We start from the raw sequence: 14792 nt of genomic DNA on the forward strand, positions 1-14792 counted from the left end.
ATTAAGTGATTAAATTTTTTTTATTTTATATATATTCGTATCGGTTACTTAGACTATCCGTCCCCTAGACTATCCGCACCTTAAGTCTATAGTATCTCTACTTATTAGTATAAATAAGATCGCTATAGGCGTTCTACTAATCAGTTACTATTTATAATCGGTTACTATTTTATAATCGGTTACTATTTATAACGGGACTCTACAGATATCTCTAGGTTCGGGTTTACCGACTTTCTTTTTTATTTCTTTAATCTTTTCTTATAGACTCGAAACATCCTAGGGTATTAAACCCTGCTAAGCCCCCGAACGCAATACACCCCGGTATTAAGGAGACCTGGCTTAGTTATTTCCTCGGGCCAGCTAAACCGTGAAGACTTAAGCCGGCGACTTAGATATGCCCCCGGGGGTATATTCCGATAACCGCTTAGATATAATAATAGCGAGTTGGATATACCCCCGGGGGTATATTCCGATAGCCGCTTAGATATAATAATAGCGAGTTAGATATACCCCCGGGGGTATATTCAGATAGCCGCTTAGATATAATAATAGCGAGTTGGATATACCCCCGGGGGTATATTCAGATAGCCGCTTAGATATAATTATAATAATAACGAGTTAGATATACCCCCGGGGGTATATTCCGATAACCGCTTAGATATAATAATAGCGAGTTAGATATACCCCCCGGGGGTATATTCCGATAGCCGCTTAGATATAATAATAGCGAGTTAGATATACCCCCGGGGGTATATTTAGATAGCCGCTTAGATATAATTATAATAATAGCGAGTTAGATATACCCCCGGGGGCATATTCTAATAACCGCTTAGATATAATAATAACGAGTTAGATATACCCCCGGGGGTATATTCCGATAGCCGCTTAGATATAATAATAGCGAGTTAGATATACCCCCGGGGGCATATTCAGATAGCCGCTTGGATATAATTATAATGATAGCGAGTTGGATATACCCCCGGGGGTATATTCCGATAACCGCTTAGATATAATAATAACGAGTTGGATATACCCCCGGGGGTATATTTAGATAGCCGCTTAGATATAATAATAGCGAGTTAGATATGCCCCCGGGGGTATATTCCGATAACCGCTTAGATATAATAATAGCGAGTTAGATATACCCCCGGGGGTATATTCCGATAGCCGCTTGGATATAATAATAGCGAGTTAGATATACCCCCGGGGGCATATTCAGATAGCCGCTTAGATATAATTATAATAATAGCGAGTTAGATATACCCCCGGGGGTATATTCCGATAACCGCTTAGATATAATAATAGCGAGTTAGATATGCCCCCGGGGGTATATTCCGATAGCCGCTTAGATATAATAATAGCGAGTTGGATATGCCCCCGGGGGCATATTTAGATGGCCGCTTGGATATGATTATAATGGCGAGTTGGATATGCCCCCGGGGGCATATTTTAGATAGCTATTTAATAGTAATTCTATATATATTAGTACTTATATATATTTAATATATATCTCCTAAGCGTAATATTACTTTTAAGATATATAGCCTAGAAAGAAGACTAAGAAAGAAGAATAGAAAAAGAAATATATTTAAAAAGGCTATATACTAAGTTTATAATCTGCAGCCTAGCCCTAGAGGGTACCGGTGGCTTTTCTAAGCCTGGCCCTAACCCAATACCTGGTGTACGGAAACAGGGCATTAATCCTGCTTATAGTCCTTTTCGTAGACCGTATAACTGTCTAAGTATTTACCGGGAGGACCCCCTTTTACCTCCTTTATAGTTACGAGGCTATTATGCCTATTAAGATAACCTGCCTTACTTAGAGAGTGCTTAACTAGGGCCGCGTTAAGACCCCCGAGGAAGAGATATTACTGCGCCTAAGGGCCTTCGCCTAGTTAGAAGCCGACTAGAGGATTACTGCCGATATAGTTAATAAGTAACGGTAGTAAAAGACGGACTCTATTAACCGTTTAAGAGTTAGGACTCTATGTAAGTAAAGGCTCCGAGTCGGCGACCTTATCCTTATACACGATACTAAGCTAGCTATCGATATAAGCCGCGATAAGAAGCTGGATTACCGCTAGAATAGCTTATTTCGTATTATATCCTCTGATTAGGATAATAAGACCTTTAGGTTATTAACTTTATTAGGGGAAAAGCTCTAGGGCGTTATTTTTACCGCTAACCGCCTTAAGAAATTTATCCAGGACGAAGACGGATACTAGGAGCCGGAGGACTAGACGATACTAGAAAGGGATTACGCTAGGGAACTAATAATTACGTATCCTGCCCGCGGCGTCCCTGTTAATAAAGAGCTAGTTAAAGCACCCCTCCTCCTAGGTGAATCCACTAATAAAGATACTAGGGCCAAGGATAACGAGCGTTAAGATAACGCAGGTTCCCCTAATTAGACCGTTAATATACTCCTGCGATAGTTAGCGAGACTCCGGGATATACTAGGCGAGTATTATAAAAGGTTAGAAGCGGAGCTCCGGAAAGCGACGTAGTCGGGAAGAGTCGAAGTCTATATCCCTAGAGATCCTGACTTTAACCTAAGTGAGTATAAGGACTATACTAGGACCCTATACTTTATCCCCTACTATTACTTCTTACCTAGTTAACCTAATCGTGGTAATACTACACTTAATAGGAGTCTTATATATAGTATTAGGGCCGAGGATATATAAGGCACCGCTATCTACTTATCGTCGAAAACTAACCACTACCCCCTAAAACGAAAACACTATTTTTAGGACTCCTCTACTCGCTTTTTTTCCTATTTCTTTCCTGTTTACCCTTTATTACCCTAATCACCCTATTACACGCCCTTCTATTTATTATTTTATTTGTTAGTTCCTTTTATTTATGTTTTACTATCACTATTTTCTGTTTATATATACTAACTAAGTGGATACCGTAAAGATATATCTATTAAATATATTTATTATTTGTTTACCTTTCCTTTGCCTGTTTGCGTCGCGCACCGAAATAAAAATATCCTAATTATACTAAGGTTACCCTGATTATAGTAATCACTATCCGAATCACTTATCTATATCTCACTCCGGCTTACTTTTATAGTCGCTATTACTAGGGCCGTATACTTCCGACTTATACCGCTAAACCTAAGCCTTAGAGATAAAGGGAATATGATGCTACTCTACCGTCTCTTCTTAATCCCTTTTTGTCGGGTTATTCTAAATAGTATGATAGAACTTCTTAAGATCGTCCTTGTGTTTATACGCTAATATAGGGACCTATGCTATTATATAGTCCCACGGTTTAAGACCCCTTCCTCTATAAACGTCGCGTATCTGCCGAGCACTTTTATAGTATAGAGTAATAGTGCTTACCACGAAGACGCCGTATCGAGGCGATAGCCGCGGACGTATCTTATTGTCGTAAACGGATTATAGTAGTATTAGTAAGTCCTTGGTATATGGATTAGAGTAACTAATACCTGTATGGTTACTGTCTGGCTATAAGACCTCCTGATTAGACTAATAGAACTGCTTTCGGAGCTTGTTATCACGATATATATAAGCTGTCTTATGAAAATAGTAGTTAGCGTAGTCCGGAAATCGATTATTATACTAGAGCGACACGCACTCGAAGAAAGGATAAGTGATCTTATTATTAACCCGATTATTTATAGCCGACTACCGCTCCTTATAATACTAGCACGGCACCTTATTAATAACCCCGAACCCTTAGATAATCAGGGCTCTAACTATATAAGCTCGGGTCACCGTCTTTATAATATACTCCCTCTAGGGACTAGCGAGGTCCTTAGCCACGAATACACGGCGACGAAACAGAGAAGAACTATTACTAGACCTTACCTTCTTAAATAGCTCCTATTCTATATCTCTATTAGTAAGATTTAGTAGGCTATCCTATACCCGGCCTACGATAATAGCCTTAGAGTCACCTTAGATAACTTAGCCTATAAAATCCAGTTTGATATACGAAGCGCTACCCTTACTAGCTACCTCGTATTAAATAAAGTACGAGTTTGCCTATATCTATAATATTAGCTTACCCTGATTAGGGTAATACGACTAAAAGCGTAAAGAGAACTTACTATTATATCTTAAACCGTCGTAAAAACATTATACTTATTAACCGCACCTACGATAAGTTATGTCTTGGACTAGAAGCACGGTATAGGACGGACTGACTCTTAACGAGCCACGGCTTTCTTGCGCTTATAAGAGCTGAGGTTGTTAAGCCCCGTGATTAGAGCTTTAGCGGACATATCGATAATCTTATTGTTATTAATAATAAGAAGTTTATAGGAAAACACGATATCGAGTCGTAAGACGAGGTGAAGATATAGAGCCTAAAAGATACGCCTCTGGCCGGTAGCCCCCGCCTTATATCCCTCGATAATAGGTGACGTGGCCTAGCGATTTATAGTTTTAGTGACTTAAGGAGGCGCGGTTAAATAAATAGCCTATTTTAAGTTGCTGAAAAGATTAGGCTTTAAGCGTGATTCACGGTTACTTTCCTTGCGTCGCTTTATTATATAGTTGCGACTATAGGTATAATAGAAAAGGTACTATCTAATCTTTTCGTCTAATTAGATCGGTTACACGGTAAGCCGACTTCCGTATTTAGATCCCGCGCCTAATTCACTAAGTTACCTTTATCCGAAAACCATAAATAGTATTAGGATTACCCTTTCTTTGATAATCACGACCCTATTTAACTAGTAGCCGTAATAGAAACCCTAGTTAAAGCCAGTCTTATAAGGGAGGTATTACCTAGAAATATTAGACGTTAATAGAGGATATATATCCCCTATTACCACCTCTAGCTAACCCGTTTTCCCTTTTTTCCTCTCTTTTCCTATATCGTTAAGTTCGTTTTTCTAACTTGCCCCGCTAGCTATTTCTTTATTACTTATTACTCCGCTGCCCTTATATATTTCCCCTATATCCTCTACCTGCACGTTACTATAATTAGGCTAATAGAGATATTAAGAATATCTGTATCCCTTACTAACTACTAGGAGCCGGCTCCCGCCGGTCCTATCCTTACCGCTAATATTATCCCTGCCACCCGCGTTATTATCGATAAGACTATACGCCCCCGCCGTATTAATAACCCTAATAATAGCCGATAGGTGTTCCCTATATAAGGATAGGGATTAAACTAATCCCTTAACGTACGCACCGAGATAGGTTCGGATCGGTGGTCTATACGCGGCTATTAGTCCGACTATACACCGATAGGTCTATAGTCGTCTTATTATATGGGTATAGTAGCTTTAGTATAAGGCAGGGGTAGTATAGGTAGCCCTACTCCCTATTTTAAATAATTAAAACTTTAAAGCATTATAACTCTAGTAATATAACTCCTATAAATCTATAACTAGGACTAATCGATTAGTTAAATCTTTTTTATTTTCTATACTTTTTTATTTCCGAAATCGAAAATAATATACCTAAACTTAAGCCCTATTTAGCTATATAATTATAGAGTATTCGGTATAACTTATAATTCTATACACCGATAATTACTAGACTAAGTCTAATCGCTAATATATAAGACTTGCTTATCCTACTTCTCTTGCTCTTTCTTGAATCGCAGCTCCTTTTTTTCTCTGGCATTCCGACAATATAGGCATTCCCTATTATAGTGAGGTGACCACGTCTCCCCGCATACAACACATTGAGCGAGGTGGTCTTGCTTAACGCATCTTGATTTGGCCGTTTTTTTGCAAACTGGGCTTTGCAAAATTAGAAACGATAAGTTTACTTAGACATTACAATCTAGCTGCGGTAAGAGAAGGGATAACTTACCAGTGATGGTTGTGACTTCCACCGGACAGCATCATATAAGAGGACAGTGTATAAGCTTAGGTGATATTGACTTGGTCTTGATGTATAAACTTTAAGACTTTAAGTGTAGGCTGTATAGCAAGCAGAATATCCGTTTAAGCGTTAGTTGAATGTAGTTAAGACATAAAGTTCTCGGGGTTCGAGATTTATATAATACGATCTTAGCTATAGTAGCGGGAGTCTGGACACTATGGGTGACGGATAAGGTCTGGCCGTTTATAGATAGGTACTAAGAACGCTATGGTGCTGTATCTCGGCGGTATAGGATAGGCAGCAGGTGTAATAATCGCCGGTATATTAGACCGTATTTGCTATAATTGAAATTCTATGTGTCAGGGTGAACTATAGGTGCGAACTTCGTCTTAGGATATACGCGCCGGCCAGGACCTGTGCATAATGGCTTTGTTTCACTAAGAAATGAGTCTCGCCAACTTACTCTTCAGCGTGGACCAATCGGTCTCGCTAAGGCAGCCAGTGCCAAGGTCGTACAGAATATCCATAGCGTCCGAGTCTGCGCCTATCGCAGTTTGTACCAGCTTCCGATATATTTCTAGCCTGTATTTACCGCTTAGAGTAGCAATCCATATCGCTTGCCTGATATGCGACTTCTCCGTGTAAATCTAATCTTCTCGGCTAAGAGCCACTCTGATTTGTTGGTTGTAATATGCCCTGTACCGCTCTAATTCCTGGGGAGAGTCCTCGGAGTCGGCCAGCTTTGGCCATCCATACATGAGGGGATTCCAGTCACGCGTGATCCAACTAGGGTAGATCGAGTATCCGACGCACTGCGGCAGAGTTTGGACATGGTCCCAGTCAATTATTCCGGTGATATTGCCCTCGTCATCCACCATGATGTTTTGAGAGTCGAAATCAGGGGGGCAGAGCACGAAGCCCTCTGTAGAGTCATAAGCCGGGAGATAGGGGATCATAGCATTAGTTAACTTCGATGCTGATATTCCCCACACGCTTTTTGTATTTGCCTTAGCCCGGTGCTCTTTGAGGTAGGATGCCGCTGTGTCGAATGGACCGGAGGCCACGACGCGGAGGGTGCCGTCGTTATTTTTATGATAGTCGTAGCACGGGCCAATGACGAGCGATCCATCTTCCATTGAGTGCAGCGAGCCAATCTTCTGGAACCGAAATCGCGATAATTGTGCTATGCACCCTGAGAGAGTCTTTAATATCCTTAGCCGTCTCTCTTCGAGAGAAGTCGGGCCGGTGGTCTTAAACCAGGCTTTAGACACGCTTTTTCCCGGCACGAAGCTTATATATAAGTATGGCGCTTTAATGTCGTTGTTGTAGGTGGTGTTAAATGCAATGACTTTAGGAACCGGGACTGAAGTCTTGGTCGCGAGGAGACGCAAGGTCGTAACCTTAGATTCGAGAGCTCGGGCCGCGTCGTCGGTCATGCCATCGGCCCATCCAGTAGCAGGCACACGTATTACAAGTTTGTGGTCGTCGAGCTAGAGAATATAAATAAGGTTATATGATCCCTCTATCCGAGTAACGAATATAGCTCTCGACGTCTAGGAATTGAAGACTCTGGACCTGATGTTTGTTGCTAGTTGAATAAACGAGGTTTTCGGGATAGAAAGCAACGGACCAAAAGCTTCTCTGTCCAGGTCATCATCGCTAGAATAAGATGGATGCATCGTCCGTGGCGCGAGATCAGAACTCGTCATAAATTAGCGAGTAGTCGATTATCAATTTAAGCTGTTCAGTTAATATCCGCCCCGATTCTACTTGACTGCCTATGAATTTCTCGAGGACGGTGCACAGACAACAAAGATTACGTAAGGGAACTAGTGGCTTGGTGCTGCACCGCAAATCTAACCCTTGGTCGCCAAACGCACCCTATGCCTCCTACGTGGTGGCTACTATTCTGCCGACATCTCTCTTGCTCCTCTGCAATGGTGTCGGTAACTTCCTGTGCAGAAGCGTATTCCCCTCTCCAGCACGCCGCGATAATATGCCCGAGCACCACACCAGCGACATCGGGGTACACACCATAACGCATTAAATCGACCGCCCTTCCTATCTCTTCTTCTTCTTCGCGCCAGTGCGGACATATCGAGGTCATGATTTCAAAGATGGCCGATCCGAGAGCGTGTATCTCGGCCCGGAGGGTGCCGCCTATTGCCCCGTCGTTGTCGGGGTGGCAGAACCCGTCCTGGGCGATAAAAGTAGGGGGGACGTCGTCGAGGGATGAGCCGGCAAAGTCGTAGAGTCGGATGTTCCTGTCCGCGTCGAGCAGAATGTTTCGGCCGCCGATGTCGACCTCCCGAACGTTGTGGTCGTGTAGATATCACGCTGACAAGGTCCCGCGACCACTGGACACGCTCCTCCAGCGTCGCGGTGCCGCCCTCTTTAAGTATAGGCGGAGCTGCCGCCCGTCTACGAGGTAGTCATAGTAGGCAACGCAGTCAAGCTATTTGTCGCGGTCGGCAATGTTGCTAAAAATGCTAAGGGTTCTACTTCAGAATTGAAAAAAACACCAAATGGTCGTCTTAGCGTCACAACGTGTAACTAAGGTCGCTTGCGCGCCATAGGAACTGTGGACATAAGTTCGGCTTCGCGCTCTCTGAATTTCGAGTTACGAAGCTTCTATAATTCTCTATAATTCCAGATCCTCTACCTTACCCTATCTCGTTAAAGAACCACTTGACGAATTACCACAGGACTTGCTATTACTCCCCTACATCTAAGTGTCATATCAAGAGGCAACAGGCAGCGATACCACTATGAACATTGATGCATCCTCCACGTCAGTTAATGTCTAGAAATCTTACAGGTTCTCCTTGCTCCCCTATAAGGAAAAGACAACACGATTACCCTAAGGCGAGTATGCGCTGGTCGATCCCGGGGGCGGCGTTTTTACTTGGCGGCGCGCAATGCCGTCTGGCCCTACGAGTTTGACACAGCGGGGATTGGGGTATGTTGGCACTACGCCCAGGAGCGTATGGTCCTGCAGATAGGGCGCCTTCGCATCCCAGCCATGAAGTTCATGCTGGCGCGCGACGAAGTGGTTAACCTCGTCGCGAAAATTTTGGCTGCATATCTTGACAGAGGACATCCTCTTCCCATAATCGACAAGAATAACAGGAAGGTCGACCTTGTGGTGTGCTGTGGCCCAGTCGTAGTCGTTATACCATATATTAAAGACGAAGATGGTTAGACGGTCCCATTTGTAGATAGTCATAAGCTCGGCGCGGCTCGCTACCGGGTCGATGCCGAGGGTGCAGCATGCTTTAACAAGCACTTCATCGTTCTCGAGGGAATAGAGGGGCGATTTCTTTCGCAAAAAGACGGCGACACGTGTAGGGTTCTGTTTCTGGAGCAGGTCGGTGACATGCTGTGAGGGTTGAAGACATTTAGTAAGAAGCAGGATTATCTGAAAGCCACTGAGCTTACCTTGTCGAGGGGTAGGTCTTGCAGAGTCATTGTACGTGACAAGAGCCAGGCGGGTCGCAGATGGATAGTGAAGCAAACATGAAGAGAGGACTAGGAGAAATTGAGGCCCACGGCTTAGTCATACTTCATTCACAAGCCGTGTCCCGCCATAGAAGAGACAAAGACGGCGACCGACTTTCTTCTATTGTTTATAACAGGCTGCAAGCAAACAAACTCCATATAGGCGAGAACCCCTCCCGTTAACAACCCTATCTATAGCTATCCGCCCGGTGGTTATCTTAGATTCTGACTTAGGGCTCTTGCCCCTCGGTCGCCCTTTTATCCCTCTTGCGAAGGCCCCAAAGGCCGCGAATATCATCGCGTAAGCGGGTTGGAGTGGTGGTAAGACTAGCCTCGTAGGCGTCGATAACGGGTTTGTCCCAGACAAGGTCGGCGTGGGCCGATGGGACGATACGGGTTCGTTTAATGAGCTTCCACCCGGTGAAAGTGACGATGGAAACGAACACCATGGTGTAGTAGGAGAAGAAGTCTAACGTCTCCCATCGACCGGGCAGGAAGACTGTGTAGCCGAAGCTCCCAACAACGCAAAGCATCCACGCCCCACCAATATAGGCGCAGTAGGGCTGGAAATATCCATAGTAAGGGAAGGTCTTCCGATTGAGGCCCTGGGCTTTGCAAGCTCGGTAGAAGAAGACGTAGGTGACAGCCATGATAAAGTAGTTCATCATCTGGGCCGCCTGGGTCAGACTCTGCAACAGGGTGACGACCTCGGCAGTGTCGTTGGATACTTGCAGAAACGAAATAAAGGGGAAGACCATGACGAAGGCGAAGGCGTAGATGGGAATGCCGTTTCGCAGGCACTTGGTGAAGATTCGGGGGGCCTGTCCATCAAGGGCAAGCCCGTACAGGCTCCGCATGGCCATATACGTGTAAGCATTGCCGGCGCTGAATATGCTAGTACACAGCAACGCGTTCACGATGTGTGGTAGCACACTGATGCCCATGTTTTGCATGGCGATGACGTAGGGAGAGCCCTCGGCCGTGCCGGCGCCAGCGTTTTCGAGTCTCGGATCATCGTACGGCAGCACGATAGAGCAGGCGAGCGCACCACCGATGAAGAAGAAGCCGAAGCGCCAGTACACAGTCTTGAATCCTTGCTTGATGTATGTCCTTGGCCGCTCCGCCTCGCCCGCCACCATGGCCAGATACTCGGGGCCGACGACAGTGAATCCGGCCGAATAGACGGCCGCGAGGAATCCCTGAAATCTTCCCAGGTCACCGGTACCGATATATTCGCGGAAAGCACCGGGATGTTGCCAGTTTCGGAAACCGTAGGCGTCTCCCTGCGGGTTGCCTCCAACCATGGTGACGAAGGTGAAGCAGAAGACGATGAGGATAAGCAATAGCTTGCCGCTGGCTAGCCAAAATTCGGCCTCACTATCACATGCGATGGGACACACGTACACCGGTTAGCGAGACTTGTTACTTTTTTTTTCTTTTCTCTTCGCTAAATTAATTGTCGCTGAAATACAAGAGAAAAATTGAGGGAAGGAGGGTGGTGCGTGGCGGTCAGGATCCAGCAAAGAGGCGTCCACGGTGGGCCACAGACGACGTCACAGGGACACGTAGGCGCTCAGGGGCTCGTGTTCACATCTCTTTCTCTTCTCCTTTCTCCCTCCCCAGGACAGATGAAATAAAACTTACCCGAAGTATTGTACGGCCACAACGTTAAGCAAGGCATAGAGCACGATACAACCGACGCAGACAGCGGCGACGGGTATGTCGTCGCGCCAGAAGGTCAGAACGAGATTCAGGGCAGCAATTTCGAAAGGGATAAGAATGGCTTCGTAGAGAAAGAAATTCCAGCCTGCCATGAATCCGAAGGCCTCATCCACCCATTTGCCAGCCATTCGAATAAAGGAGCCGGTGATGGGCATGTAGACGCACATCTCGGCCATGCAGTTATTGACGAGGCCCAGCATGAAGGCATAGATGGTGTATCCGAGAAACAGGTTCGCAGGACCGCCACGCTGGAGGCCGCCTCCAATGCTGACGAAGAGAGCTGTCCCGACGGAGCCGCCGATGGCAATGAGTTGAATCTGTCGGTTGCTGAGATGGCGTTTTAGTTGGTCGGTATTGTACCGATGCACGAGATGCTCGGATTCGTCGCCTCCCCCGTCGTTCATGGAACCGCTGGACGAAGGGCTCCTCTTTTCATCCGCAGATCCCTGGACGCTCGGGGCGGGCGAGACTCTGCCCACCTCATCGTTGAGTGGTGCTACCGCCATATTGAGAGCAAGAAAGGGAACTCCGTTGAGGCAACGGAATGATGGACGTCGTATACTTCGACTGCTGGTACATAGGAGCCGTTCCGAGTGGTCCTAGTGGGTATAAAATCGGAATACGGGGAGGATACCAGAGAGCGGGGACTATGAAACTCGAAAAGGAGGACGAGTGGGCGGGGGTTTGTATCTAGATATACATACGCGCAGAGGGAGATGACTTGAACCCTGATCAACGCCCTGGATCTTCATGTTCTTCCTATTGATCAGGACGGACAGAACAGGGAACATTGAACTTGCTTTCAGGACTAACACGAAGCGCTATCCCTACTTTGGTATTCTGCATTCGGCTTTGAAGTTAGGGCGAGAAAGTGGAGTACGGGAAGTGGACCCAGGCGGGAGAGGAAAAGTACTACGAAGTAACTAAAAGCAATTGAGAGCATTGTGTGTGTCGACAGTGCCGTGGAGGGGCATATAACGTAATTATATGCCGCCGTATCCGGCCGGCTATTGTTCGGAGTGGCAGCGCTTCCGGCAATGGTTAGTGGGTCCGAATTCCGAATGCCCTTTATACGGACTAGTGTTAGTACATGCCCCGTAGTCAGGAACAAGGGACGGATCGGCTTTACGTTGTATGGTACGAGCAGATGTATGTCTGTGTACTGAACAGATGTTTCTCCGTCTCTTTTCGCGTATATAGGAGGTAAAACAAGTCACAGCATCAGTAAAAAGTAGAGACGAGATCAGTCCATGCTCCTCTTTTTCATTCACGCACTAAAACAACGGCCTTGGCCCTTCTCCGAAATGTTTAGGAAGACATGGCAATTCACTATCAGCTTTGTGTTTTCAATATTCCCGCGTTCCTAGGTAATTAAAATTGCCGCAACAACTCGATAAACTCAGCTATACCGCTTTCTGATATTGTCCGCATATCCCGCGTTTCGAAGTCCTTGGCAGGCAAGTCCGGCTCGTGGTCGGCCTTGTACCACGACTGAACTGTCCACGAAAGTCACAGTAGGTACCTTATAACGGCGTGTGTTCCGGTGAATGTATCGATGAAACCGTCTTGATAGATGTTCCTTCCAGTCCATGATGGACTCTGCCACGTTGAGTTTGGGACGTAGTCAATGTCCTCGGGCTCCGGAGGTTTCTCGAGGTCATAGACATCGAGACGTGCGTGGAAGACCCGTGCTTGGCCTTGCCGAACTTGGCGTCACGGTCGTTGAGCAAAATGCTTGGCCACTGGCCGCTTTCCGGGTAATTCTTTGCTTTGGTTAGTCACTCCAGTTATTGGGCGTTCCGTGCTTAAAGTATCCCTGGACTCCCTTGCTCCATCGAGCCTTGGCTTCCAAGGGTCTTGTTTCTGTTTCAGGCAGGTCGATAGAGACCTGCTTTTTCAAGTAGATGAAGCATAAAGACTTGTTTGCCACGTACAGAAGCTCTCAATTGATACTTACCACGCGGCAGAACCGCTGCGATCGGACCAACATTCGTCACTCCACAGACAGCGAATATCACGAGTGCGGAACTTGTTGGGACTGTCTGGTCCCTGACTAGGTATGCCCATGCCATGTGCCCACGTGGACGACCAATTTGGAATATATATTTCCGGAACCGATGCTCCCTATCCGGGGAAAATTGCGTGCCATTCCAGTGCAGCTCGAACACCGTACACATCACTCGCTTGTTCAACATATCCAACACATTGGCTCGCCACTTTGTCGTTACATTTGGCATCACGTCTCTAGCCGAGTGGACAAACTTATTATGCGGGATTTCGTCACCGAACCGCTGGCGCGGGGCTGTGTCCGATTTACGTAAAGCGGGCCCTTTACCCTGGCTTCCTTCGTTTCTGCCCTTTATCCTCGCCATCACTGTCCTGGTGAAAGGACCTTGTCCTCTTACTCGGACCATTGACCTTTGTTACGTTGCTGGCTGGGATATGGTTGTTTCCAGACCCAGCGCCCTGCCCAAATTCATGTCCAGCCGCTTGTAGAGTCCCTTGCTCGGAAGGTTCTATTATATGTGGCAGCGACGACGTGGTAGGGTCCAGGTTCATGTGGTTCGTATTGGAATCTCGTCCTGGAGTTGTCAGCGTTATGACCCGCGTTCCGCGCTGGCCGATTTGCGATGCGCCCGTGCCTCTCTTATGCGAACCCGTGCCTAGTCGTCCGCAGGATGAACCAAGCGGCTGCTCCGGTATCGCGGCGGTTCTTGTCTCTTCCCCTTCTTCTTCTCGTGGTCCCTCTGGTTCAGATATCTTTTCTTGTCGTGTCTTCTCTTTTCCTTTTCTTTTTCCTCTTCCCCGCCCGTCTGTGGCTGATGCCCTGTCACGATCCTCGGCTGGCGACGGCAGCAACTGTCGGTCCTGGGGTGCCTCGTCGTTTTCATCGTCGCACTCGGTCACTCTTAGTAGCTTCTTGTTATGATACGCTGCATCGTCATTCCATTCACTCGACTCGTACCAGAGAGGGGGGTCCCAGATGCTTTGCTCTCCGAACTCTGACCAAGAATCATCTGGGAAATCATGACGGGGACTGCGGATACCGTCGCCGTCGTTGACATGGTCGTTGTCTTCCTTGGCAGCGTCGATATGTGCCTGACCAACGAATTCTTTCCAGTTGAAGGCAACACCGCAAACGAATTGTAGGAAGCTATCCAAGCTGCCGGTTTCGCCGACTTTGCGTGCGGCGTTGCAGACAGCTTGGGACGGGAAGTTCTTTCGGTCGCACCTCGCTGCGAGAAAGATGTCGGTGAGCAAATTGGTAAGATCCTGGCGGCGTTCTTCGAATTTCTCGGCAAGAAGCTCCTCTAGGTGGTCACGATCCTGAGCACGCTTCGCGGCGGCAATGGCATCGGCAAAGTAGGCGTCTTCGTCGAGTAAAGGGATGGTGATCGTATTGAACCGTTTCCAGTACTCGTTCCAGACCCTCTTTGGATTCCGAAATCCGGGTTTCGCGGTGTTTATCCAAATCTTCTCTTTCTGGTAAGTCCCATTCGGTGGATCGAAGGGACAGGCCATTGTGTTTGCTGGGGTTGGATCTTGGTGACGACCGCCGGGGCCACGTTCGGGGAGGAATGATCAGGCGGTGTATTGACAACACAAGTTGGCGCGTGATTTCCGTTTCGGAAGGAGAAGCGATATAAAAAAAGTTCTTGTAGAGATTAGTCGAGATTTGATGGGTGAAGATGAAGTGGAAAGGCGGACGGATGCTTGTCGGAGTGAAAACTAAACCCAACTAATTAGTTGGCG

General features: G+C 46.6%; 3 protein-coding genes across 3 annotated transcripts; all 3 read right to left on the reverse strand.

Moving 5' to 3' along the window:
* Positions 1-5455: 5455 nt before the first annotated feature.
* ACRALDRAFT_2026580 (uncharacterized protein) lies at positions 5456-9287 on the reverse strand (the record flags this gene model as incomplete). The annotated part of the gene is made up of 9 exons (XM_071020399.1): positions 5456-5470; positions 5808-5896; positions 6283-6401; positions 6522-7309; positions 7714-8124; positions 8162-8240; positions 8636-8652; positions 8725-9198; positions 9258-9287. The coding sequence occupies 9 exons, from the start codon at positions 9285-9287 to the stop codon at positions 5456-5458; spliced, it is 2022 nt and encodes a 673-aa protein (XP_070875542.1).
* A 260-nt stretch (positions 9288-9547) lies between these two features.
* ACRALDRAFT_1030470 (uncharacterized protein) lies at positions 9548-11443 on the reverse strand (the record flags this gene model as incomplete). The annotated part of the gene is made up of 2 exons (XM_071014896.1): positions 9548-10694; positions 10962-11443. The coding sequence occupies 2 exons, from the start codon at positions 11441-11443 to the stop codon at positions 9548-9550; spliced, it is 1629 nt and encodes a 542-aa protein (XP_070875543.1).
* Positions 11444-13370: 1927 nt separating this feature from the next.
* ACRALDRAFT_1062274 (uncharacterized protein) lies at positions 13371-14561 on the reverse strand (the record flags this gene model as incomplete). Its single annotated transcript, XM_071016568.1, has 2 exons — positions 13371-13621; positions 13697-14561. 2 exons carry the CDS (start codon positions 14559-14561, stop codon positions 13371-13373), a joined length of 1116 nt encoding a protein of 371 aa, XP_070875544.1.
* Between the last annotated feature and the right edge of the window lie 231 nt (positions 14562-14792).

The sequence above is a fragment of the Sodiomyces alcalophilus genome (assembly GCF_042370955.1).
Source record: "Sodiomyces alcalophilus JCM 7366 unplaced genomic scaffold ACRALscaffold_3, whole genome shotgun sequence".
In the NCBI taxonomy this organism is placed as follows: Eukaryota; Fungi; Ascomycota; class Sordariomycetes; order Glomerellales; family Plectosphaerellaceae; genus Sodiomyces; species Sodiomyces alcalophilus.